Source organism: Lampris incognitus, chromosome 18 (assembly GCF_029633865.1).
Source record: "Lampris incognitus isolate fLamInc1 chromosome 18, fLamInc1.hap2, whole genome shotgun sequence".
NCBI classification, from domain to species: Eukaryota; Metazoa; Chordata; class Actinopteri; order Lampriformes; family Lampridae; genus Lampris; species Lampris incognitus.
This window is the reverse complement of record NC_079228.1, coordinates 28,495,323-28,508,888: the sequence shown is the minus strand read 5'-3', so window position 1 is coordinate 28,508,888 and position 13,566 is coordinate 28,495,323. Positions and strand designations below refer to the sequence as shown.

Sequence of the window (13,566 nt, the reverse complement as noted above, 5' to 3'; positions counted from 1 at the left end):
CACTGCACTAGCGCCTCCTCTGGTCAGTCAGGGCACCTGTTCGTGGGGGAGGGGGAACTGGGGGGGAATAGCGTGATCCTCCCACGCCCTACGTCCCCCTAGCGAAACTCTTCACTGTCAGGTGAAAAGATGCGGCTGGTGACTTCACATGTATCGAAGGAGACATGCGGTCGTCTGCAGCCCTCCCCGGATTGGCAGAGGGGGCAGAGCAGCAACCGGGACGGGCGGGAAGAGTGGGGTAATTGGCCAAGTACAACTGAGAAAAAAAGGGGGGGGGTCCTAAATAAATAACAGCACAATGCTCTGTTGGTCTTAACATGGAAACTAGCACTCATTGGAGCAACATTTCAAGTAGTTAGAAAATTTTTCAAAAAAAAAAAATCCCAATGAGCGAGGGGAGAAAACAACCAAAATGTCCGACAGTCCTAAAACGAGGAAAGAGAGCGATATATTAATTGATTAATGCACTGGCATGTTCTATAGCTGCAGCAACCAGAGCAAGACTTGGAGAAGATGGTGAATGTAATCCATGCTTTTGTGTCATAAGATATTTAGAAGACAGTGGGTGGTATGATGAAAGCATTAGGGGATGGATACTAGTTCAGTATCATGTAACATGCAGCCCTGTAACTCACAGTAAGAACTCTTAACCATTTGGACTCAGCTCGGTTTTCCTAAACATAATAGAGGATAAGCTGGACCAGTATTGACTTTTTTTCCTTACTGGCAGAGGGGAACCCTTAGGGACTGCTAGGACTTCAGAGAAGGCCCATTATATCAGCATTTTAAATGCTATATTTAAAATCTTTCATTTAATAATAATTCTCTCTTCTAATTCTAATTTTAGCCCCAGTTTCTATCAAGTTTGCTTCTGTAATGAAAGGGTTACTGTCCTGAAACCATGACAATTGAGTTATCCAATCAGAGTTTGTTGTTGTCTCTTGGCAGAGAAAGGGTTCGCTGGCTCCCTCATTGGTTAGGACTGCTAGGAGTCCTGTGCTTGTGTGTTTATTTAGAAAGTGGCAGGTGAATCAGCCAATCATATTTTGCTGATGTAGTGGGTGGGACAAAAAAAATATTGCCCTAGGACTTCTAGAGGTCCAGACCTATCCAGATGCGGGCTCACGGATATAAAAGAATGACGGGCGGTTGCTGAGGAGTCATTACTTGTGATTGACCGACTCTTTCACATTGGTGATCCAAATCTACTGGTTCACTTAAACCAACTGAACCGCACATCGCTAACATTAGTCTGTGCATCAGACGAGTGTGATGAAGTTTACGGAGCATGGCTACAGGAGGAGACGAGAGCGATGTTCTAGCTAGCTAGTTCGTGTTACCCTTCTCAAGATTTGCTTTCAGGGAAAAGCAACAAGTGATTGGAAGTGGAAGGCCAACTCCCGCTCTTGTCTCGCCTATGCTTCATCAGCTCACCTGTCTGGTGTTGACCATCCCTGTATCCACCTCTTCAGTTGAGCGGTCTTTCTCGGCCCTGAAGCGCATCAAGATGCACACTAAAACACAATGGGAGAGGAACGACTGGGAACTTTGGCACTGATGTCCATGGAAAAAGGCCTTCTGATGGAACTTAAATCCAAGGACAAACTGCACGATGCTGCCATTGCCCACTTCACAAAGAAGGACCGACGGATGGACTTAATATTCAAGTAGCCTAATAAGGTAAGCTGCCTAATTTTATTTTATTCCAAATCAAGCTGGCGTATTCATTTTACATATTGTGATGGCACTTCATAGCTGGTTAATACCACACTTCGCTCATGTAACGTTAGGCCTACTATACTCAATATTATAGCGTAAGTTTTGGCTTATATTGCATATGATTGTAATGCGAATTTGCTCATGGAATATTCTGCATGTGAAGGTTGATTTTATCGTTATTTATATTCTTTGCTCATGAATTGCTTTGACTTGGTCTGGTCAGTTTGTAAAGAAGAGGTTTTATGATGCTGTGTGCTAGCGCTGTCCATGGTGATGTTGTAGGCCAGAAGTGGAGGCCATGTCATGTGCATTTTCATTGTTTTCCAAGTATGGAGAGAGACAAAGGCTATTTGATATCCAATGGATTTGATTTTTGTGGAACTTGTGTGTGTGTGTGTGTAGCTGTGTGTGTCGAAGGTTTCACCTATGGTGCTGTGATGGGTGCACTTTGTGTGTGTGTGTGTGTGTGTGTGTGTGTGTGTGTGTGTGTTAGAGCTGTGTGTTGGGGCTGTTCATATATTAAAAAGATACCCCAAAAATTTGGCTGATTGCAATATCATTGCACCATTGAAGGCCCACTGCCAGACCCCACGGTTCGCTACTGCACTGGTGATGAAGACTTCTCAGTTGATGCATCATACGGTTTGCTATGCAAGTATAGTGTAGAGGTATGCTTTATAACTCACATTTTATATTATTACCTTAATGCAGCATAGCAAATAAAGTCCTTTCAATACAAGTGGACGGAAAAGGGCATCCGGGCGGCGTGGCGGTCTATTCCGTTGCCTACCAACACGGGGATCGCTGGTTCGAATCCCCTTGTTACCTCCAGCTTGGTCGGGCATCCCTACAGACACAATTGGCTGTGTCTGTGGGTGGGAAGCCGGATGTGGGTATGTGTCCCGGTCGCTGCACTAGCGCCTCCTCTGGACGGTCGGAGCGCCTGTTCAGGGGGGAGGGGGAACTATAGTGTGATCCTCCCATGCGCTACGGCCCCCCGGCGAAACTCTTCACTGTCAGGTGAAAAGAAGCGGCTGACGACTCCACATGTATCGGAGGAAGCATATGGTAGTCTGCAGGCCTCCCCGCATCAGCAGAGAGGGTGGAGCAGCAACCGGGATGGCTCAGAGAGCGGGGTGATTGGCCAGGTACAATTGGGGAGAAAAAGGGGGGTATACTTGTAGTTTAGAGGTATGGTTTATAACTCACATTTTATATTATTACCTTAATGCAGTATGGCAGATAACATCCTTTCAATAGAAGTGGATGGAAAAGTCATTTCAGTTCGATGACATGCAATAAATACTGGACACAGTGCGACTGTCAGATGAAATGTTTATTAAATTATCATTTACCATTGTGCAGATCTCTCATTGGGGGGTGATCATTTACACACCTTTAAAACATTTTCTATGAATAGAAAATATTTACACTTTTACAAATGTCTGTTTCACATGTATGAATGGTCTATATCCGAGCATACAAACATACTGTCTGCCTTTAAGTAACACTTCAGTCCCAGGCTACAAAACACATGGTTTCGATTTTAAACTGCTTATGTCATGATATACTGGAAAAACATGTCGCTGATGTTGCCTTGAGGTGGAAATTATAATCTGAGCATACTTTGGAAATGAGGACCTTCAAATTTCAAATCACGGTCATCCATTCCTTTTTTTCTTAGATTCCCCTCATTTAGAACAGTTCCTCCAAGATGGAGTTACCCCAGAAAGCATTCTCCCCTCCAGTGACTTCATCTGGATTATTTCTTCTTGAAAGAAATGGAAAATTACATGACTCAAATCAGGTCCTAGAGAATTCAAACGACCTTTTTTTTTGAAGGGCAGACAAATTCCATCTATGTGACACACTTCTTGTCAGGTGGTGATATTTCACTGGCTACAAATGCAATAAGCTCCTGTTATAAACTCGCTATGCAACCACAGTTTGAATGTACATGAAAATAAACGCATCATAACCCTGGCACACGTCATAAAACTTTAAATGTGGCTACCCTGATGCTCAGACTGACTTCAGCAAGAGTGAGTTCATGGGTAGATTAACTTGCCCAGACTATCCAGTCACTAGGAGCGATGCAGGCACCACTTAATCAAAGCGCAGATTATAAATATTCAAGGTAAACTAAGTGATGCTACACGATTAGGATCCCAAAAGTGGTGTTGTGAACAATTCGATGTTCTCATTACTTCACTTCAAGTTCATGTTTGCGAATCAGCGTTAAAGTTCAAGTGTTAATGATCTACACATGAAAACAATATGGCGATTGTAAGCCTGCTCTCTGGGTGTCCGTGCAACATCACTCAGCGAGCCTTTAACATTATGATAACTGTATCATCACATTGTTACTGAAATCACATTAACAGGGATGCAAAGTAATCACATGACACAAAACCAGCAGCCATGGCTGCAATTGGAAGGACATCTGATTTCATAGTTTATATCGTTGCTCTGTTTGACATAACAGATAGCCCATTGCTGAATACAAGCAACAGATATAATAGCTACCATTTCTTGCATGCATATTACAATGGTTGATATGTATCAAAATGACAGCAAGCCATACATTAACATTTCTTTCCATAAGGTAATGTCATTATTTGCTAAAACCCTGGCTACGATAGGCTTTCTTAGCCAATTTTTGCTAAACAAATTGTCCTCCCAGTAACATGTATTGCCATTATTAATACTGTATTATCAATGTTCAAAGCCCCCTCGCTATTATGCACATCACAGTGTTATGGGATTTTGAGAAAGTAAAATGATGTTGTGCTCTCAATTACAAATTTTCTCTCCAAATATGCAGATGGAAGCATTTTGAACAACCAGATGTCTATGTAACTCTAGGGATAATGGTTCCAGAAGGGAAATACTACATGACTTGCAAAAGAATGTTTGGTGATAGTAAATGCAGGGCATGTATGGCTCAAAAGTCAATACACAGACCAAATACTGAACCTGACACCACAGGAAGAGTTTGGCCACCAAATTAAGTCACAATCATGAAGCAGCTGATAGGAAGGTCAGTCCAAGATTAACTGACAGTCCAGGATGCTTTGGTATGAGTTATTTGGGCACATGACAGGAACATGCACACATCTGTCATGGCGTGGAAGACCAGCTGCCTTCAGAATCTTAAAAGAAACGTCATGCCCATACTGAGGCTGAGTTAAAAGGAATCAAGTAACATCACGTTAGATATCAAATTCTTATCAGGGGTGAGTCTTTCAGTGCTACGTTGGCATGGTGCATCATTATAAATGAAAATATGAGTGCACTTTGTATGCTAAGTTTTTTAGTGGAAACATTACTTTGAGCATGCACATGATGCAATTCTTGTCTACAGTGTTTGCAGTGAGTGCCATAGAAAATTGGGAGACGCAAGAATCATAAAAGCTTTGGTCAGCTGACCACTGCAATTAATATTTCATAGGCTGATTTAGGGTGAAATCATGCACATTAACAATGAGGCTTTTTTCCCCCTATTTGTGTACAAAGCCCAAATGACCAAATTTTTCATTCTTCCTCTCATTTTTTCCATTACGTCATGAGTTGCGCTGTAGCTAAAGACAAAACTTCTTTCTAAAACAATTTCTGCTCCATCATAACCTCAAAGACAAAGATAATGTTTGAGTCCTTTGGGTGGCTGGACCCAGGGATTTATCACCTTGTTTCCACTAGACAGAGTTTAGCTGTATTGTGGCCAGTCTGGTGTAAAGCCATTGTCGCCATAGTTTTTAGAGCAAGGACAAACCAGGCTGGACTATGCATAAGCCAGCTGTATTTTCGAAAAGTGGTATGCTAGCCCAATAGAGAGTATTCTTGTGTTTAATATCTATTTCTGGTATGGACATTTGACATTAACAAACAAAAACAAGCTGGCCAGGATCTTCAAAACAGCAGGAAAGATAGTAGACTGCCAACAAAAGTCATTGGATGGCCTTTACAGCACAGCTATACATAGGAAAGATTTGTCCATCATTGATGACGCTAAACACCCGCTCCATACTGCGTTGGGAGTTGCTCCCCTCAGGGTGACACTACAGAGTACCACTGGCAAACAAAAAGCTCTATAAGGGATATTTTCTTCCTAGTGCAAAAAATTCCATGAACAAACTGCATTAATCTGCACACTCCTGTGTTGAATGTATGCTTTACCCTGTGTATGTTGTCTTAGTTGTTGTATAGTTGTATGTGATGTGATGAGATTTGCTGTATTGATGTAATGTGACATTTTTTATTGTATGTGGTGAGACCAAAGGTGATTTTCCGGCCTCAGCTGGACAAGAAAGTTGTATTCTATTCTAAAATGAAAATCTAAGTAGAATGTCTCCTGTATCTCAGGGGAAAGTGCTGTGTAGCTTGTAGGTTTGACAGTTAACATATCAATTTTATATCTATTTCATTGCGTAAGCAATTTGTAGAGGGATAACAATGGACATCTCATTCTATTCTTTCCATCATTCGCTTCTTTGTTGTCCTACTCTAAAGCAGAAACTCTGCTGGCTGGCTAATAAATGGAGACACAAACCAAACCATAGCACCAACTGGGCTGAACACAGCTAGTGGATACAAGAGATATTATTATTCTTCTTTCTTGACCACAGCTGGCTGGTATCCATTTTGTGGTGAGACCCTCTGTAGTACCAATAGACCAGAGAACGTCAGGGAGATCCCCACCCACCACAATGCTATCTGGGTTTCCCCAAAGATCAACTGGCCCAAGAAAGCCTGCAGGGAAAAAAACAAATCAGGGTTTCTCATTAGCCAGTATAAAAACTCAGTCCTATTGACTGCCAGCTTAAATGATGACAAGTTTATAAATACATAACAGTAATTAGCTTGCCAAAAAGATGGTTTAGTGGAAAATGCCAAACAGGAAGCTGGATGAGTCCGTCAAACAGTAACCAAACCAGGGAGATTCCCAAGAAGCATGTACAGTGGCTTGCAAAAGTATTCATACCCCTTGAACTTTTCCACATTTTGTCACGTTTCGACCACAAACATAAATATATTTTATTGGAATTTTATATGAAAGACCAACACAAAGTGGCACACAATTGTGAAGTACAAAGAAAATTATACATGATTTTAAAAAAAATTTACAAATAAAAAACTGAAAAGTGCGGTGTGCAGAAGTATTCAGCCCCCCTGAGTCAATACTTTGTGGAACCGCCTTTTGCTGCAATTACAGCTGCAAGTCTTTTGGGGTATGTCTCTACCAGCTTTGCACATCTAGAGACTGAAATTTTTGCCCATTCTTCTTTGCAAAACTGCTCAAGCTCAGTCAGATTAGATGGAGAGCGTTTGTGAATGGCAGTTTTCAGATCTTGCCACAGATTCTCAGTTGGATTTAGGTCTGGACTTTGACTGGGCCATTCTAACACATGAATATGTTGTGTTTTAAACCAGTCCATTGTAGCCCTGGCTTTATGTTTAGGGTCGTTGTCCTGCTGGAAGGTGAACCTCCGCCCCAGTCTCAAGTCTTTTGCAGACTCCAACAGGTTTTCTTCCAAGATTGCCCTGTATTTGGCTCCATCCATCTTCCCATCAACTCTGACCATCTTCCCTGTCCCTGCTGAAGAGAAGCACCCCCAGAGCATGATGCTGCCACCACCATGTTTGACAGTGGGGATGGTGTGTTCAGAGTGATGTGCAGTGTTAGTTTTCCGCCACACATAGCGTTTTGCATTTAGGCCAAAAAGTTCAATTTTGGTCTCATCTGACCAGAGCACCTTCTTCCATATGTTTGCTGTGTCCCCCACATGGCTTCTGGCAAACTGCAAACGGGACTTCTTATGGTTTTCTTTTAACAATGGCTTTCTTCTTGCCACTCTTCCATAAAGGCCAGATTTGTGCAGTGCATGACCAATAGTTGTCCTGTGGACAGATTCCCCCACCTGAGCTGTGGATCTCTGCAGTTCGTCCAGAGTCACCATGGGCCTCTTGGCTGCATCTCTGATCAGTGCTCTCCTTGTTCAGCCTGTAAGTTTAGGTGGACGGCCATGTCTTGGTTGGTTTGCAGTTGTGCCATACTCTTTCCATTTCCGGATGATGGATTGAACAGTGCTCCGTGAGATGTTCAAAGCTTGGGAATATTTTTATAGCCTAACCCTGCTTTAAACTTCTCCACAACTTTATCCCTGACCTGTCTGGTGTGTTCCTTGGACTTCATGATGCTGTTTGCTCCCCAATATTCTCTTAACAAACCTCTGAGTCTGTCACAGAACAGCTGTATTTGTACTGAGATTAGATTACACACACACAGGTTGACTCTATTTAGTCATTAGGTCAACATTCGATCATTCAGCAATCATCAGGTAACTTCTGAAGGCAGTTGGTTGCACTCAGAGAAAAGGGGGCGGAATACTTTTGCACACCGCACTTTTCATTTTTTTATTTGTAAAATTTTTTTTAAATCATGTAATTTTCTTTGTACTTCACAGTTGTGTGCCACTTTGTGTTGGTCTTTCACATAAAATTCCAATAAAATATATTTATGTTTGTGGTCGTAACGTGACAAAATGTGGAAAAGTTCAAGTGGTATGAATACTTTTGCAAGCCACTGTATATGTGTTTGTCCACTTCTTGTTGTATTAAACCAGATAAAACCAAATGTTCACATTTACACCGACCATTTGTTATTCTCCTCATAATGAGATAACAACGAAGAATTTTCAGTAGCAGCTCAGTGATGGAGATCAACCGTACAGCACATTTACTATTCTCCCTTTACATCACTCCTCTTGGATCAAAATATATGGAGCTATAGACTAAATGTCAACTGCTACGCTGATGACACTCAGCTGTATGTACCTGTCAAGTCAGACAATCATTCTCATATCCGAAATCTAGAGGCATGCTTGTCTGCAGTGAAACATTGGATGTCATCTAACTTCTTACTGCTCACTTCTGAAAAAAAAAAACGAAAAAACTGAGACGTTGTTTATCAGCCCGGCAAGACAAAGTCACCTTTATGACCAAGTAACAGTATCTCTTGACAACTGTGATCTCCCAAAGCTCCACAACCAAAAATCTTGGTGTTATTTTTGATCAATCCCTATCTTTTGAATTTCACATTACAGAAATCACCAAGACCTCTTTTTTTCCACCTCCAAAACATTGCTAAAATTATATCTCTTCTGTCCATGGCTAATGCTGAGACCCTAATCCATGCGTTTGGTTCATCCAGGTTAGATTACTGCAATGTCCTTTTTTCCAGCCTGCCATGTGCTAGCACTAAAAACCTTCAGCTGGTTCAAAATACTGCTGCTAGAATATTAACTAAAGCAAAAAAGTTTGACACTTATTCTAGCCTCCCCTCACTGGCTCCCTGTTCATGCCAGATCTGACTTTAAAGAGCTACTTTTAACATATACAATACTTAATGGGCTTGCTCCCTCATATTTGTCAGATCTGATACAGCCTTATGTACCTTCTCGTGGCCTCCGTTATCAAAGTACAGGCCTCCTCTCTGTCCCTAGAGTTAAAAAGAAGTCTGCAGGCTGCAGAGCCTTCTCTTACCGTGCCTCTTTCTTTGGAATAGTCTCTCAGCCATCACCAGAAACTCAGACTGTAAACTCTTTCAAATCTAAACTGAATACCTGTTCTCATTGGCTTTCAACTAGCTGTCTTATTTCTTTGTTAGTTTGACTTCCTTCTGAGCTTTGTCACAACTATCCTCTTTTGGGAGGGTCTCAGTCTCAATATATTTATAACTGTAGATCTTAGCAGTAATCTCCTGATCTTGTCCTGCAGATAAGTTCCTAAACTTTTCTGAATGCATCGCACCACCCTTACTTTCTGTTTGTGTACCCTGTTGTGCACCTGTCCCCTCTCTCTTTTTCTCTCACTCTGTCTCAACCTTTCTTGCTTTTCAGGACCAATTTTTCTTCCTCTATGATGACCATGGATCATCTCTCTCTCTCTCTCTCTCTCTCGCTCTCTTTTGACCACCTGATGACTTCAAAACCCGTTTGTGACGTGTCCTGTTTTCCCTTGGACACAGTCCCACTCTCCTGGAGATTTATGCTATCATTTGTACTGTTCTCGTTTAAATTTTCTTCTATACTATTTGTTTATGACAACTTCAACATCACTCTCATCACTTCTCTTGTCTTCGTTCTCTCTCTTGTGTGAATGCTGTGTCGAAGTCTGCCTCACCTCATGTGTGCATGTGAAGTCTATTCTCTCTGCAGAGCCCCACTGAGCAGAGCTGGTTTTGTGGTGCAGGGTCCCACCAGCTCTTGACTGCATCTGTGGGGTTCCTGATGTTGACTTTGATGGACACAGATTCACTGAATTTGCCTTGCACTCCCTTTACAATTTCATTACCCAGCACATTTAAATTTGCTAAATTTTATGCAATATCTATGTATTGGTGGCACGGCAGCACAGTGGTTAGCGCTGTTGCGTCACAGCAAGAAAGTCCTAGGTTCGAACCCTGGGGTTGTCCAACTTTGGAGGTCATCCCAGGTCATCCACTCTGTGGAGTTTGCATGTTCTCCCAGTGTCTGCAGTGGGTTTTCTCTGGGTGCTCCGGTTTTCCCCACCATCAAAAAAGACATGCATGTTAGGGTTAGTACTCCTTCCTGCCTGTGCCCTTGACTGAGGCATGGCAAGATGAACTGGAGTTGGTCTCCAGGTGCTTCACAACAGCTGCCCACTGCTCCTAGCTACATAGCTAGGATGGGTTGACTGCAGAGCGTAAGTTCCCCATGGTCCAGTGTCTGCGGTGAGTTTTCTCTGGGTGCTCCAGTTTTCCCCACCATCAAAAAAGACATGCATGTTAGGGTTAGTACTCCTTCCTGTCTGTGCCCTTGACTGAGGCATGGCGAGATGAACTAGAGTTGGTCCCCAGGTGCTTCACAGCAGCCGCCCACTGCTCCTAGCTATATGGCTAGGATGGGTTGACTGCAGAGCGTAATTTCCCTATGGGTATCTCAAAATCTCAAAAAAAAAAAATCTGCATCACCTTGCTCTGTGTTTAATCTTTTATGTTACATTACATATAGTTCTGTTATTTTTATGTATTTTATGCATTTGACACCTATTGCATGTCTGTCCGTCCTGGAAGAGGGATCCCTCCTCTGTTGCTCTTCCTGAGGTTTTTCCCATTTTTTTCCTGATAAGGTTTTCTTGTGGAGCTTTTCCTCATTCTGGTCTATGGTGCAAGGATAGAGGGTGTCGTATGTCGTATATTGTCTTATATTGCACTGATTGTAAAGCCCCTCGGGACGACCTTGTGATTTTGGGCTGTACAAATAAACTTGACTTGACCTGACATAGATAATACACAGCCTAAAATAATTTCCACGAGACCACAAAGGCAGTTCAAACTGGCACACTATAGGAAGCAACCACTTCAAAGACAGAGAAAGCCAAGGTGATGATGTTAAATACTGGGTAATGGTTATGCTCCTGAAGGCTATTTTCTCAATGATTTCCCAAGCAGCCCCACAATAAGAGGTTAATAAACATCTGATTGATGAGCTACTCTCTCAAAGACACATTTTTGAGATGAATTATGTACATTTGGTCAGGTAGACGGTGAGATTGTGAGACAGCCATTTCACAGCTGTGAGATTCCAGCCATGGCCAAAAAGAGTATCATGGGAAAAAGACACAACAACATGAGACTTGGCAGACATTTGGACATGTGTCATGGAATGAAAGGTTAATCAAGATTAATCAAGAGACCAACTGAGAGCCAGTGAAGGAGGTTGCTATACTCACGGAGGAAATGAAGTTGGAGGCGGTTGTGGTCACAGTGGCTCGGGTGGAGGAAGAAGAATACCTGAGCGCTTTGGCAAGGAAGGTCCACATCACAGCATTACAAGTGAAGAGCAGCCCACCACACAGTAGCCGAAGGGGAATATGCAGCTGAACAACAACAACAAAAATTACTATTATTGTTGTTATTATTATGCACTTTTTATTGTTCCAAAGGAAAATAAAACACATGAACAAATGAATGGTCACAACGAGGGGAAAACATGCACCACTGAGCTCACTTTTGACCTATAAGTTGTTTACGTCACTTAGAGAAATGCAGACACCATAACTGACTTTGAACAAATTCAGCTTTCAGAAGCTGACTGCAGCTTAATTGATAATATGGCCTTTGTCTTTTGCCCCCGCCCACAACAACCAGTGGTGGAACTGAAATTACAATTTAATTTGTATTCATGTACTCACATGAATAAATGTATATTGGCCTTGTAGTGCATCCCACAAATACTCTACATATCCACTGCTTAAAATTTCAACATAGGTTCAGGTAAAGATGTTTAATGAGAGGTAAAGACTTTAAATAAAAAATAGGAAATAAATAAATAGGGCAGATGCACAAAATGCAGCTATCCACAGGAAAAAGTGTTTGCAACTTCTTGCACACATTAATTTGCCCCAAGCAATCAGTCCAATTCTGTGCATTGGCAAATGTGTCACATGACTCATGTCTGACTTGGAGAAATTCATGCCTGATATTTTTGCAAAATCTTGCAGCCACCCACAGAGAAGCCTCAGACTGTCAAGTTAGGGGTGCACAACTCTGACGTAGGGTAGTTGGTTGTGTTTGCTAAACAAAAACTAGTATTTTCTCTGAAAACTATTACAAGTTTGCAAATGATGGGTGATATAGGCCACGTCTGTTACAAATGCGCATGCTGTCTATATGTTGGCATGGCGGTGCATGGTACAAATGTTTACTTTTTAAAAAACGAACCCCTCGGTTTTGCGTGCAATCTGTAAAGCTATTCAACCATTTGATGACTGCAGTTGAGATTAAGGGTCATGTTTAGTGTTTCAATTATTCGGGCTATAAACAGAAAATCAGTTGCCCGTGCGATCAGATTCGACCATGAAATTCCTCATGGCACGTGCCGACACTGTGAAGGTCATTTTAAACGTCCGTGTCTCTTTAAAGCAGCGACATGGCAATTTAATTCAAATGCGGGCTTATTCTTAAGATTCGTCAGCACGGCGACCACGAGGCAAGTTGCACGACTTAAAAATAATGCAATAAACGCGATTTCATCGGGTCACGGGAGCTGCAATGTCGTCCAGCGCGCTGCGTCTGTGACGCCGCTGGTGCTGATGCTGGGAGGAACCAGCGGGAGAGGCGCCGCACATACTCCAATGGAGGGAGCCCCAACTTCCTGCCTCAGCCTCTCTGAGAAATGACTCTCCTGCAGGCGGGGTGACACGCTGCATTATTCACAGCCAGCCGGGTCCCCGTCGCTTTAATAATGCAAGCCGTTTAACTGCGGCGATGCCTCACCCAGTCACAGGCGGTAGTTTCGTCCGCTTGTCTAAATCTCCGCTGCTCTCCCCACGTACGGAGTCCGGTCTCGCAAACTCCTTTCAGGTAATCGGCTCCGAGAGACAGCTTGGCCGACGACGATGCAACGGCCCCCAGAAAACCCGCCAGCAGTGCATAGAAAACTCCGGGGAACATGACGGCTACGACCGAAGCACATAATTTCCTAAACCACCGTCACATATCTGCTACTAGTTTGAGCTGCCTGGGTGTCACTGAGCACGCTTTGCTTGCACTTCCTACTAACAGCCGTCCGGTGGCAGTCATACCAATGAAAATACGCTATTAACCTCTAAGAGCGCAGTGATTGGACAAATTGCCCGCGCGTGGCCTTACGGGAGAAGTAGTTCTTTACAACAGGGCTAACACGCACTACCCTATAACCTTGATTGGCCCACAAGGAGGAATTGAACTGTTAAGAACCAGAACAAGAGAAGCTAGAGAGATGTAACTATTCATTCAACGAGGCACCTTAATTTGCGTATTTTATTTTCAATATATAATTAAAC

The 13,566-nt window shown here is 42.6% G+C and overlaps 1 protein-coding gene across 1 annotated transcript; it reads right to left on the bottom strand.

The window, feature by feature from the left end:
• Positions 1–6,075: 6,075 nt before the first annotated feature.
• LOC130129128 (transmembrane protein 42) lies at positions 6,076–13,195 on the bottom strand. Its single transcript, XM_056298931.1, has 3 exons — positions 13,019–13,195; positions 11,473–11,619; positions 6,076–6,468 (listed from the first exon to the last, which is right to left on the bottom strand). The coding sequence occupies exons 1-3, from the start codon at positions 13,193–13,195 to the stop codon at positions 6,322–6,324; spliced, it is 471 nt and encodes a 156-aa protein (XP_056154906.1). The 3' UTR covers positions 6,076–6,321.
• Between the last annotated feature and the right edge of the window lie 371 nt (positions 13,196–13,566).